The 14,232-nt window shown below is 41.7% G+C and overlaps 1 protein-coding gene across 1 annotated transcript; it reads left to right on the top strand.

Moving 5' to 3' along the window:
- The first annotated feature begins 245 nt into the window (after positions 1 to 245).
- Positions 246 to 1,636, top strand: LOC134182664 (uncharacterized). Its single transcript, XM_062650098.1, has 2 exons — positions 246 to 299; positions 357 to 1,636. Exon 2 carries the CDS (start codon positions 764 to 766, stop codon positions 1,364 to 1,366), a length of 603 nt encoding a protein of 200 aa, XP_062506082.1. The 5' UTR covers positions 246 to 299; positions 357 to 763; the 3' UTR covers positions 1,367 to 1,636.
- The last annotated feature ends 12,596 nt before the right edge of the window (positions 1,637 to 14,232 follow it).

Here is a 14,232-nt window from a genome sequence, read left to right as displayed (position 1 = left end):
GGGGAACAACCGTCCTCGACTCTGATCGTAACTTTCAGCTTGCGAATCTTTGGGAAAATATCCAAGATGCTCATACCGACCATCTACCGTTTTTTGTGATTGTTGTCATGGACTGTACGTTACACTGCAATTAGTGAATGTGACGAGCTGCAGAGTTGACAGCAAGTAGGTACGTCACACGATGTTGAAGAAATGTGTTAGAGATCTTGCATTATCAAGGCGACTGTTCTGTATCTATGTTTTCGAACAGACAAAAGCGTCTAGATCGACGACACTCTTTGCAACGAGACCGGAAACAGGTAAGTGTTTTCGCAAGGCGGGAGCACCCCAACCTAACTTAGTTTCGAAACGAGCAGAATTACATCATGCTTGAGAAATGCCGGCAAGTGAAAGAGACTTCAGACTTCAGATTGGCAACGCTCTCAAAATTAGGAGGTGTCTAAACAGTGAAGGCAAAGTAATTAATTAATTAATTTACTTCCGACCCATGGAAGGATGGGACAGAGAAGTCAACTAAGAGTTCACCTGTTCGTGATTGTTGAAATAACTGTTTGGTATTCACGTATGCCCGGTTCCGTCTCTAGTTCTATTTGTGGGAATATTGGAGCTATATTTTGATGAAAGGGTGGGGCTGGTACATGTACCTATGATCAATGCCAAACAACTGGGGATTGTTTAGCTTTGTCAGCAAGTCGAATCATGTTATAAGTCTCATCGTTGTGAATGTAAAGTCATTCAAGCTTGATCACAGAGATTGTGAGAGATGACCATGGTGGATGAGAGAATACTTTGGTTCTTTGTTGCTGCCTGTTTCATGTCTTCTACTTGTCTACAGTCTGAGGCTGCGCCTATTGGGGCTGTGCCAGGAGAAACCACTTGCAACCATCCTATAGCTGACAATATGACCACAGTTCATGAACACTTCTCTAACTCTGTTGACCAGTTCAGTGACCATCGGGAAAGTCATCCTGCTTTAGATCAGTTTGAAGTCTACAAAAGAGGAGCTAATCTGATTGCTTCGCGCTGTGATGATTTGGAGCTTCCAGTTGTTCATCCAATACCAACACCGACACCGTCATCTCTCGTCTGCCCATATGAACTCGTATGTAGGCAATACACTGATACCTACCCGTATGTCTTCTACGAAGCTAGATGCTCTTCATTGCTTGACAACCGAGCTGCGTTTGGTTGCAAAGAGGTCACCTACCCTCTTAAGGTGCTCAGGAAGTATCCATGCGGTGATGGTCAATTCAGATGGGGATGGAACGATATCAGCATCACCACGGCGTGTGTGGCCTATGGCGCAGACAGTGGATACAAAACGCTAGAAGACACGGCTTTAGAGCTCAACCTGTTATCAGACTAGAAATGTGACGTTGATGTCAGGTGGCTTGGTCATAAAGTCTTGGTGTATATATCAATGAGTAAATAGTGATTGATATAAATAGATTGTGACTGAGAGTATTTAGTTCTGATATGTTGTGGTATTGAATCAGTCTACAGCTAACTTATTAGCTTCTGTAAGAAGGTATCATCAACGTCCTTTCTGAAACAATGTTTCTTGTAAACATATTCCTAGTTGTTAGTAAAGCAATTGATTGCACTCACTAGTAGCAATCAGAGAAATAGATCAAAGCATTGGCAAAACTTTGTGTGGTGTCTTTCAGTAATGCTGTATCACTCTTGTCGTCAAGAGACACAACTCAACTGTTGCCCGCACTACTTCCAGTACACATCCGTTGCATGTCTATCTCACAACTCTATACAGCAGCTTCCGCTGCCTATTAGACAAGCTTAACAATACAATTACAGTTAGTATGAAAGGCGTACAACGAGCGATTTCCTAGCAACAAGTAGGTTGATAACACTTTCAACCAAGTTCACAGGAAACGGATTACAAGGTTACAGAGCGTGGGTGTGAACTGTGAACCTCTTCATCTGTTCTGTGCAGTTGGCCTTGAAATACTACAATTGCACGCGCGTGGACTTTTTCTCTTTCCGAGCAATGCACGAGAGAGGCACATAACAACGACAGTCTCGTTTGGAGGTAAATAGTTGGTATAAATCGAGAGGCACGTAGTTTGCCCAGAATACGATATTTCTGGCAACTAGAGAAGCTCAAATCGATCCGTCTGTGCTTGCTGCTACCAAGAATGCATGCATGCAGCTAAACTTGCGTGATCTCTATGAAAACACAGCACACGTTATCCGAGAATGTACGAGCACTTCTAGTGATCGAACGACAAGGTCTGAGTCCCGTACGTGCCACTACACCATATGTATACATAATGTCATAACAAACAACAGTTGCTACAGAACAGTAAACATTCCGGAACGCGCAACACACTACACACAGAGCCGTAAAGAATGCCAGTCTTCCGGCAAAAGCTCGTCGTGATTCACATGCGTTAGCTCAGCGACGGCGCAGAAAGAGTGGCTGGCGAGGCTCCTTACACATGCTGCATGAATTCTGTATGACCGCAATTGAAACTTCCTCTCGTCTCCCAAAATAGTAACTAGTTCCGCTTAGTCAATCTGCTTAGCTTAAAATGTTAGTTGCAATGTAATACTATAAATCAAATTGGTTGGGAAACGGAAATTTGTTGTCGATATATAAGATGTCATTGTTTGTGCTGAACGTAGATTCCCCAAAATAGTAGTTTCCCTTGCAAAATAATGCAACGCTAGAGGTCTAACCCACAAACTTGCGAAACAGCACCGAGCCTAAGGTCGTGCGTCATTTTTTCATCAGTTGAGAAAGTCCCGTCTCAATTCTTTGGATTGCAAGAGGTAGCATCGTGTTTAATTAATTAAATTTGATGTTATATCTTAAGTGAAGCAATCGGTACTGTGTGTGTGTGTGTGTGTGTGTGTGTGTGTGTGTGTGTGTGTGTGTGTGTGTGTGTGTGTGTGTGTGTGTGTGTGTGTGTGTGTGTGTGTGTGTGTGTGTGTGTGTGTGTGTGTGTGTGTGTGTGTGTGTCAAGTCTCTTAAATAGCAAGCAGTGAAGTCCCTCCACGAAAGTAAACCCTCAGTCTATATACCCTTTTGCTTTTCCAGTTTCAATTGGAAGTTCGAGTAGAGCATTGCAACATCTGCATCCTAGTTCCACTATGACATCATTGTCAGTTCGTGCACTCTATTGCTTGTCTAGACGTCATTGTATGTAACTATTTATAAAGTGCACCGGTAGCTAGTGCATGTGTAGCTAGCAATTTGATCGCTTGTGAGTAGGCGTAGGAAGCATGGGAGTAGCAGGCCCCCCATAGATTTTGCCCCGTGTGCGCAAAATCAGAAACGGCTACACATAGGTCTCGAGTCTGTGCTTGGTCGCCTTTACTTACCAATTCGTACGGACATAGAGCATTGCGATACTAAAAATAATAATGGGTGCTCATTGCATTCCCACCTGTGCGAGCGAGCACGTACTATACAGCTGCAGAGTAAAATTTTAAAACAACGTCTAGAATACGTTGTTCAATACACTAGCGGTATGTAGCAAAAGATCAGGAAAAGAGAGCTGCTGCTAGATACCGTAGTAACTTGCAGACGCATTGATTCGGGCAGCATTTACATAGTCAAAGCGGCAAAAAGCAGAACACGACTGTTGCATCTCTAGGTGTGTCTATTACTTCAAACATCGATCGCAATGAAATCTTATTCTAGATAACCGCGATCAACACAACTCGATACTCACTCACGTATACAGCTCACAACTGTCGAAAGCTGCCTCAAAACTGATCACTCTCTAGATAATTAATGTGTGAAGTACCATGAGTCTAGCTTGATCAATATTTCACTCAGCTAGATTTAGACGTCCTCTATGGAGCGACAGTCGGCAAGCGAAATATTTCAATGCAATTTTAGTCACAAAACATCGGCCGCGGCTGGCGAGATGTCATCGGCCAGGTGCACGGGTAGATTAGCTACATACTGCTGAATGCACTCGATGGACAGCAAATCAGTTTTGTTCGAAACAGCTTCGTACAATTAATAAACCTTTTACCGTCGTAAGTGACTTGTTTTCTTCAATTTCTTTGAACTGTGTACTTTGCGCGCTTTCTTCAGTCACTAGTGTCTAGCGATGACGTCACATGAAGTGTCATACGTAAATCAATTGTTAAGCTAACGGAGAAGCGCCTAACCAACGGTGTAGACGTGTAAACTACTGTTCCTTCAATTCGCTCGTGGAGTGGCTAGTTAGGAGTGGTGCGCAACGCATAGTAAAACGCATGCCTAGAAGTAAGTGAGCAATGTTTTCATGGCGATGTTAGCAGTTGTTAACTTTCATTACATCAGCTAATTAGTATTAGCAGCTAAGAACAGCATTAGCTGTCACTAAAACAGCCAGTACAAGACGCTATATAAGTTAAAACGCTGCTTACGCCTAAGTCAATCTTGTTGCCATAGCAATAATTACAGAGTGACGTCACATAACGTGAAGTGTCAATTTTTGGCAGCTATCGAGGAAAACAAACAATTATTCAAAATGATCGATTTTTAACAGCTGTCCCCTGGGTGTAGGGGTGGTGGAACGCAGTCACATAAGTGAGCATAGTTACCATAGAAACATCTCTAGTGATGACGTCACATGACGTAAACTATTGTATGTTTACTTTCTTCAAAACTAGCAAAGAGCAATTCGAATTTATCAATTCATAAACGATTCCCCCGGGAGGTAGGTGTGGTGGCACACGGACGGGCGCACGGACGGACGCACGGATGGACACTCAGAGTACCCCTTTGACGCATTAGAGAAAACTCGCTCGCCTCGCTCGCTCGCAAACAAACGTCTTGAACAAAGACAAAAGACAATTGAAAACTACAAACATTTTGAATTCGTACTTTAGTTATCATTTTGAGCATGTGCTAGCCTCGTACCAGACCCTCCCGCGCAGTCGCCGGAAACAACCAAGAGAGAGTCGGGTATACGAGGCCAACACGTGGTCCTGGATAGCAATGGTGACGTCACCTTGTGCATGCAGCTAAAACCAATGAATTGATTAATTAATTATTGTTTGATTAAAACAAGTTTTACTAGAAGTTGTTTCGTTTTGTTTAGAATGTTCACTGTGTTGTGTCAACATATATTAACATGTTATGAATTAAGTAATTATGAATGATCGCATATTCATGCGAAGACGTAAACGTTAATCCGGGCTTTTGCTCGATTTCAATAGTCACTAAGTGAGAAAGTCTACTGTAGGATCTAGTTAGTATTATTATTACTACGAACCATAGCCCCAACATAATCTTCAAACCTTAAATTTCCGCATCAGTATTCACTCTACTTATCAAGGTAGTCGTACAAGTTTTAGTTACATGTGTAGTACGTGACAGTAGTCCATGCTGTGGACTAGAGCAACGCATGCTTCTTTGCAATTAATTATGAAAGCAAGTATGATAAAACAGAATTGAGCAGCTCAGTTGTGTATACACTCTGCCATTGGTGTCAGTGGGCACGTTAATTCACTCGCACTCTACCGATGGGTTAGCTAAAACAACTATAGTTGATGATGCTACGATCTTAGCTCCTCTAGAGTAAAACTGCTTCCGACACCTAGACTACTCTATTGTAGTGTCTCTTGATGTGAGCAGGCCGAGCCTGTTATCACATAGTCTCTTGCACAGTCCCTCTTAACGCGCGCGCGAGGAGCGGAAAGGGGGCGATGCCTAGCTAGCACACTACGAAGATTGACTAGCGTGCAATCCTAGTTGCAATCTGAAGCAAATTGCATGCAATCTTGCAAACTCTTACAAAAGAGAAAAATTTTGCGCTATGTGGAGTGTTAGAAAAACCCGGCAGCTTCTAGATTTGAAAACTCCTTGATATTTCGCGTGCTTTCTCCACCTGCAAGTTTGAAGCTTACCTCTCAGAAACATTTCTCAGGTTAAAAAACGGCGTGAATTTTCTATGTCTTGCAAGCAGCAAAGCTTCGTCACATAGCTTTATTTAGTTCAATTTTGAGTACAGTACCTCACGTGAACTAGTCACGTGCCAACACACTATAGTCACGTGCCAACACGCTAGTCACGTGCCAACACACTATTCACGTGCCAACAAGCGCTAGTGACTTTTAGTAGTACGATATTATCTAATCTACTGATAGCATACCTATACAAAAAAAATCAAAAAAATTGTCGCGGTGTAACCACGTTCTGGCCATGAAGTTCAGCTGTTGACATGGTGCAAGTTGGCTTACTTATTCTAATTTTCACTCGTATCTTTGTACTCTAGCGTCTTCATCGCCACAGCACACACACATATTAAATAACATGTGGATTGATTGAGCTAGCTGTACTCAATAAAGCATGGAAAGCCGTCGACAACTAGCTGTTGATCGAGCCCTCGCTCATAAGACCATGGAAAATCTCGTTCTAGTATGCAGACGGGTCTGTAAGCAAGTTACAAACATGAGCTCATCGGACAAAATACTAAAAACGGCCTCCGATCACATGCAAATTGTGCTAAAAGAGTAGTCGCTACACGTCACTGCATGTATTTGCTGTATTTCTCTGGGAACCGTCGTTCCTCATCTATACGTCGAATTCATGGCTTTGTTACTAGAATTATTGTCTCTCATAACGTCGTATCTACAGGTGACAGGATGTTGTACAGGTAATGCGTAACTGGCAAGCTGCAAGTCGACCCGTTGAAATACCCGAGGAAACGACAGGAAATATGAAAACTCTTCTATTTTAAGCAAATGAGGCAAGTTTCGCATGTTCCCTCAGGAACTAGAGACATTATATCAAGCAAGCCAAGCTTTCAGCTCTCACATTTAGTGTATTGCAGCTCCACACACAATGGGAACAGAGACAACACTACTTTTCATGAGCACTTTGCTCACCTCCGTGACGCTAAGTTCGACGGCAACTTGCACACCTCGTGCACTCGTGACACTTCGCTCGTGGTTCCGAGCACATCAGTATGACCAGCACAAGCCCACACGTCAAATGCAATATTTCCGCAACGACAGTTACATCGAACCGGCCACTTGTCAGACCAAAGACGACGACCAGGCATATCTGGGCTTAACTAAAGAATTGGCACAAGACAAAAGCTCCAATCGCATTTGCAATCCGAGAGTAGTCTGCACCTTTGACAGAGACAGATATCCGCCTGTCATCTATCAGGTCAAGTGCGGTACTGTGACGACGACGTCGGATCCTTTTACCTGTAAGAGAAAAGAGACTACTATTGCAGTTCTGAGACGATACAACTGTAAAGATGCGAGAGGAAAAGACTCGGAAGGCTGGAAGTGGGACGACAAGCAGACAATCTACACGGGATGCGAACTACTGCAGAGTAAATGCGATTTCAAGCACTAAAACAAGTTCAATTTTTTCTTGTTTTCATAAGTAAATAATAAAGTGTTGTATATTTGTGTATACCATTTACAAAATTGTATAAATTTATTTTTGATTGTTTGCGCTGTATAATCATGTCTAACGTCTTATTGTATGGAATTGTTTACTGCGAAATATTTTATAATTTATAAACAAAAGTTATCGACACCGAATATCAAATCTGAGTCGAATTCGTGCACATTGACATTTACCTTATACCTCGAGCATAGTGCAAACACATTGCCAGTAGACCGGCCGGTTGAGTGGGCGGATTATGGCGGATGTGTGGGTGTAAAAACAGAGAAGCACAGCCGCGATACACATGTCAGTCTGTTCAATACTATGTACGTAATGCATCGTTGCAAGCTTTGGTCACAGTAGAATACAAGGCAGTTTCATAGTCACAAAGACTGATCGATAGATGATGTAACGATCGACCTAAATAGTCACTAGAATTTGGCATTCGAGAATCATGTGATTCATGCAGTCCAGCTGCTCGCAGCGCGCGCGCGCACACACACACACACACACACACACACACACACACACACACACACACACACACACACACACACACACACAACACACACAACACACGGACAAACACAAATACGACACACACATTTGACCTTTGACCTTTGAGCTGTCCATCCTCAATGGATGATAACAGTGTCTCTACGAACAAAATGACAATTAAAGGAGGTAGAATAGAACTTTAAAAACTTATGACGAGCTACTGATGTGCTCGCAAAAACGAGAATGTCTTGTGACGTCTCCTTTCCTCCAAAAAGATCTTCTACACTGACAATGAAACTGGTAGTGCTTCTCAGTTGATGGACGTTCTTCTCCAGATGTTGAACTACTTGATCTGTCTTTGTTTATTTGAGATTTCCACATAGTTCTTTTCTGTGATAGTGTATACCAATCTTTTTCTTGTTTACCACGGAGGTTCATGTCACAGGAAACTGCATCGCGCCATCTTTTCTTTACACCATGACAAGGTCGTTTTGAAGCTAATTCCCCAAACAGAATCTGTTTAGGGAGTCGTTTATCATCCATTCGGGCGACATAACCAAGTCAACGGAGCCGATGGTTTGTTAAACATCTGACATTAATTCTTCCATGTCAAAGTCTTTTGCTAATTCCCGCGATGGAATTCTATCTTGCCATTGCTGATATCTGGTAATTCCCATGATGGAGCGAACACAATGGTTGTGAAAAGTCTGTAGGTGTCTCAGATTATCAGATTTGATTGTCCAAGTCTCTGTCTGACCCATACAACAAAATGGGCAGGACCGCCGCTTTTTACACTGACCTCTTTGTATCGATAGACAAGTGCTTATTGCGAAAGATTGAATTTCGTAAACACCCGAAAGCCTTGCATGCTTTACCAATTAGACTGGAAATTTACACACACACACACACACACACACACACACACACACACACACACACACACACACACACACACACACACACACACACACACACACACACACACACACACACACACACACACACACACACACACACGAAAACGGAAGTCGGTACAAGTTTCAATTCCATGCTGCAAAGACGTCATCAACACACGCAGTCGTCACCATGCAAAACACATCTTTAACGACTTTCATTGAGACACCTTCAGCGGCGGATCCATGCATGCAGAATACAGAGAGAAATGCGCCGGTTTACGTATAATAACCATATAAAATCTGCATGCGTCTGTTCAATTTATAGGTAGTTGGGATAATTTATAAAGAAAACTGATCGGTTAGTTGCTTAAAATATTTGAGTACCACTTCTCTATTCGGCATACATGCTGCACCGCGGTTACTGCATCTGCCTATTCTATATCGAAAGAAACAAGTAGAAAGTGATGCTAGCAAATGTTTTGTAGCAAACGGCGTCAAGTGTTTGTGTACTTCTCTCGTATTGTTATATATGAATCAATTATCTGCTTCTCTGTACGGTATTAGTTTTGTTTTCGTATAGAGAGCACAATTAATAGAGTATGGTTATCAACTTGCAAATTACTATTTAATACTAATTGCATATAAATAAATACGTACATGTAAAATTACGTATAAATTTTATAATATTAATAGTTATAAATAATTATAATTATGTTAACGGAGTTAGCATCGACAATCAGCTGTTGAGTTTGACAGCCTTTACTCAACAGACCGTAGGACATCGCTCTAGCGTGCAGATGGATCTTCACATGCAGACATGAATTTATCGGACATATAGCCATTAAAAATTAGCAAAGCCACAGATCATGCTAGAAGGATGTATATGCATGGTGTCTACACGTCACTGCACGAAAGTGTGCAAGTTGCAAACTAATCGTTTTCCTGGGAACCGCCTTGGCTCATCCATACGTCGAGTTCATGTCTCTAGTACTAGACTACTAGCTTTTCTCTTCCTACTTCTCGGTCACAGGATGTTCTACAGGCACTCCGTACTTGCGTAGTGCCAAGCCCTTGAAATAGCCTAGAAAATGAAGGAAATAGGAAAACCATTCTATTTTAAGCACATGACGTAAGTGCTAACAAGACATTATATCAAGGAAGTCATATACTCTAACTCTCACATTTAGTGTAATACTATAAACACAATGAGAACAAAGACAACGCTACCGTTCATGATCTCTTTGCTCACCTCCGTGACGTTTAGTTCGACGGCAACTTGCACACCTCGTGCACTCGTGACACTTCCCTCGTGGTTCCGAGCACATCAGTATGACCAGCACAAGCCCACACGTCAAATGCAATATTTCCGCAACGACAGTTACATCGAACCGGCCACTGGTCAGACCAAAGATGACGACCAGGCATATCTGGGCTTAACCAAAGAATTGGCACAAGACAAAAGCTCCAATCGCATTTGCAATCCGAGAGTAGTCTTCACCTTTGACCTAGACAGATATCCGCCTGTCATCTATCAGGTCAAGTGCGGTACTGCGACGACGACGTCGGATCCTTTCACCTGTAAGAGGAAGGAGACAACTATTGCAGTTCTGAGACGATACAACTGTAAAGATGCGAAAGGAAAAGACTCGGAAGGCTGGAAGTGGAACGACAAGCAGACAATCTACACGAGATGCGAACTACTGCAGAGTAAATGCGATTTCAAGCACTAAAACAAGACCATTTTTTTGCTTTTATGGATAAATAATAAACTGTTGTATATTTGTGTATACTATTTACAGAATAATTTTTATTGTTAGCGCTGTCTAATCATGTCTAACGTCTTATTATATGAAATTATTACTGCGAATTATTTTATATTTTATGACCAAAAGTTATATACACTAAAACTATAATCTGAGTCGAATTCGTGCACATTGACATTTCACCTTACACCTCACTGGAGTCCATTATAACAAACACATTGCAAGTAGATAGTGCGGTTGAGTGGGCGGATTATGGCGGATGTGTGGGTGTCAAAACAAAGAAGCACAGCCGCGATGCACATGTCAGTCTGTTCAATACTATATAATTAATGCATTGTTACAAGCTTTGGTCACAGTAGAGAACAACTTAGAGACAATTTCATAGTCACTAAAAGTGATCGATAGATGATTTAACGATCAACCTAAATAGTCACTCGAATTAGGCATTCGAGGGATATTTCGTTTGTATTGCATGCTCACGGCAGTCAACAGCGCGCGCGCGCGCACACACACACACACACACACACACACACACACACACACACACACACACACACACACACACACACACACACACACACACACACACACACACACACACACACACACACACACACACATACACACACACACACACACACACACACACACACACACACACACACACACGCACACACACACGCACGCACACACACACACACGCACGCACACACACACACACACACAAACACACACACACACACACACACATGCACACACACAAACGGATATGAGTACAAGTTTCACAATTCCATGCTACAAAGACGTGCCCAACACACGCAGCCGTCACCATAACACATATTTATGACAACCTTCATTCAAGAGCGTCACGTACTATGGGCTAGAGTAAGCGCTAGCCCCATTTTTTAAAGGGAGTGGCTCCTTAAAATTATTATGACATTTAATCTCGGGTTGTTTGAGAATCAAGCAGTCCTAAAACACTTTAGTTTTGGCATGTTACGCGTTCTCTATGATGTCACGTGTTCAGCTTTATATAATAAGCCCCTCACTTTTAATACCAATATGAAATCTGTGTTTGACTTATTTAATTCTGCATGACCGTTTGCGTATAAACTTCAAAAATATCCAACTCCCAGGGGCAGATTTAGGATATTCGAATGGGGGTTCGGTGACGTCACAAAGGTTAGAATCAGCCACACCTCCAGATATAAATTAGCTATTTAATCACCTATACCATAGAACGGAAATAAACGTTAATGAATCTACAATAATGAAGAGTATGAGTTGATCTTTCAAGTACAAGTTTTGCAATTCCATGCTACAAAGGCGTCACTAACACACGCAGCCGTCACCAAAACACATGTTTATGACAACCTTCATAATCAAGGGCGTCACATACTATGCGCTAGAGTAAGCGCTCGCCCCACTTTTGGAGGGCGTGGTTCGATAAAATTATTATGGCATTTATTCTCGGGCTGTTTGAGAATCAAGCAGTCCTAAAACATTTTAGTTTTGACATGATGCGCGTCTCTATAACGTCACATGTTCAACCTTATTGATGATCTCCTCACTTTTGAGACCAACGTGACGCCCTTGCTTCATTGAGACACTCCCATTGGCGGATCCAGAATCTAAGAGAGAGTTGAGTTGGTTTACGTATATAATAACAATATAAAATCTGTGTTTGATCAATTTAATTCTGAAGCTAAAACTGCATGACCATTTGCGTATAAACTTAAAAATATCTAACTCAATTATATATCTGCTCTGAGAACTAGACAGACTTTTACACTAAATTCTTCGATCCCGGTTGTATCTATCAAATCACTCTAAACTCCTTTAGATCTGCCAGCGACTCTAAGCCGCTCACATAAAGACGGCATGCTGCACCGGTTTACTGCATCTGCCTATTTTTAAGTTAAGTTAGTTTTTAACGTTTTTTTTTCTTTTCTCGTTAGAATTTTAAGCGTTTGGTCAATTGAAACGTAACAAGCAGAAAATGATGTTAACAAATGTTTTGTAACAAACGGCGTGAAGAGTTTTGCGCACTCCTATCGTATAGTGTTTGATAACAATCAATTAACTGCTTAGTGTATGGTACTGTACGATATTAGTTTGTTTCTTGGAAAGTACAGTACATGTTATAAAACATTGTTATCAACTTGCAAATTATATATTAATAGTTACATAATTATAATAGGGTTAGCATCGACAGTCAAATGTTGAGTTGACAGCTGTTACTGAAAAGACCGCGAGGAATAGGTTTAGTTAGCGTGCAGATGGTCTGCATGCAAGTTACAGACATGAACTCGTCGAACATAACGAAAAGGCACAGATCGCACTCAAAGTTCTGCTAGAAAGATAACCTCTACACGTCAGAGCATGAATTTACAACTAATCACTTCCCTGGGAACTGTCGTTTCTCATCCTTACCTCGAGTTCATGCCTTTAATACTAAAGAATTGTTTAGATGACACCGTCCTACTTCTAGGTCACAGGAAGTTGTACAGGTAATGCGTAGGTGGCAAGCTGCAAGTCGACCCGTTGAAATGCTCGAGGACATGCAGACTGGAAATATAGAATCAATCTATTTTAAGCCCTTGAGGTAATGCTCCCCCCAGGAACTAGAGACATTATATCAAGCGAGACATACTTTTAGCTCTCACATTTAGTGTATTGCAGCTCCACACACAATGGGAACAGAGACAACACTACTTTTCATGAGCACTTTGCTCACCTCTGTGACGCTAAGTTCGACGGCAACTTGCACACCTCGTGCACTCGTGACACTTCGCTCGTGGTTCAGAGCATATCAGTGTGACCAGCACAAGCCCACACGTCAAATGCAATATTTCCGCAACGACAGTTACATCGAACCGGCCACTTGTCAGACCAAAGACGACGATCAGGCATATCTGGGATTATCCAAAGAATTGGCACAAGACAAAAGCTCCAATCGCATTTGCAATCCGAGAGTAGTCTGCACCTTTGACCGAGACAGGTATCCGCCTGTCATCTATCAGGTCCAGTGCGGTACTGCGACGAAGTCGTCGGATCCTTTTACCTGTAAGAGAAAGGAGACTACTATTGCAGTTCTGAGACGATACAACTGTAAAGACTCGGAAAGGTGGCAGTGGGACGACAAGCAGACAATCTACACGAGATGCGAACTACTGCAGAGTAAATGCGATTTCAAGCACTAAAACAAGTTCAATTTTTTCTGTTTTTATAATTATATAAATAATAAAGTGTTGTATATTTGTATATGCCATTTACAAAATTGTATATATTTATTATTGATTGTTTGCGTTGTATAATCACGTATATACTCTTATTGTATAAAATTGTTTACTGCAAAATATTTTATAATTTATGACCAAAAGTTATCGACACCAAAAATAAATCTGAGTCGAATTCGGCACATTGACATTTCACCTTATACCTCGAGTATAGTACAAACACATTGCCAATAGACCGGCAGGTTGAGTGGGCGGACTATGGCGGCCGTGTGGGTGTAAAAACAGAGAAGCACAGCCGCGATACACATGTCAGTCTGTTCAATACTATGTAATTAATGCATTGTTACAAGCTTTGGTCACAGTAGAAAACAACTTAGAAGCAATTTCATAGACACAAAGACTGATCGATAGATGATGTAACAATCGACCTAAATAGTCACTAGAATTAGGCATTCGAAAATCATTCGTAA

This window comes from Corticium candelabrum, chromosome 7 (assembly GCF_963422355.1).
Source record: "Corticium candelabrum chromosome 7, ooCorCand1.1, whole genome shotgun sequence".
Lineage (NCBI taxonomy): Eukaryota > Metazoa > Porifera > Homoscleromorpha > Homosclerophorida > Plakinidae > Corticium > Corticium candelabrum.
This window is presented reverse-complemented; position numbering and strand designations above follow the sequence as displayed.

What these genes read in the sequence shown, in the direction of transcription:
- LOC134182664 (XM_062650098.1), top strand. Translation starts at nt 764, where the DNA reads ATGACCATGGTGGATGAGAGAATACTTTGGTTCTTTGTTGCTGCCTGT.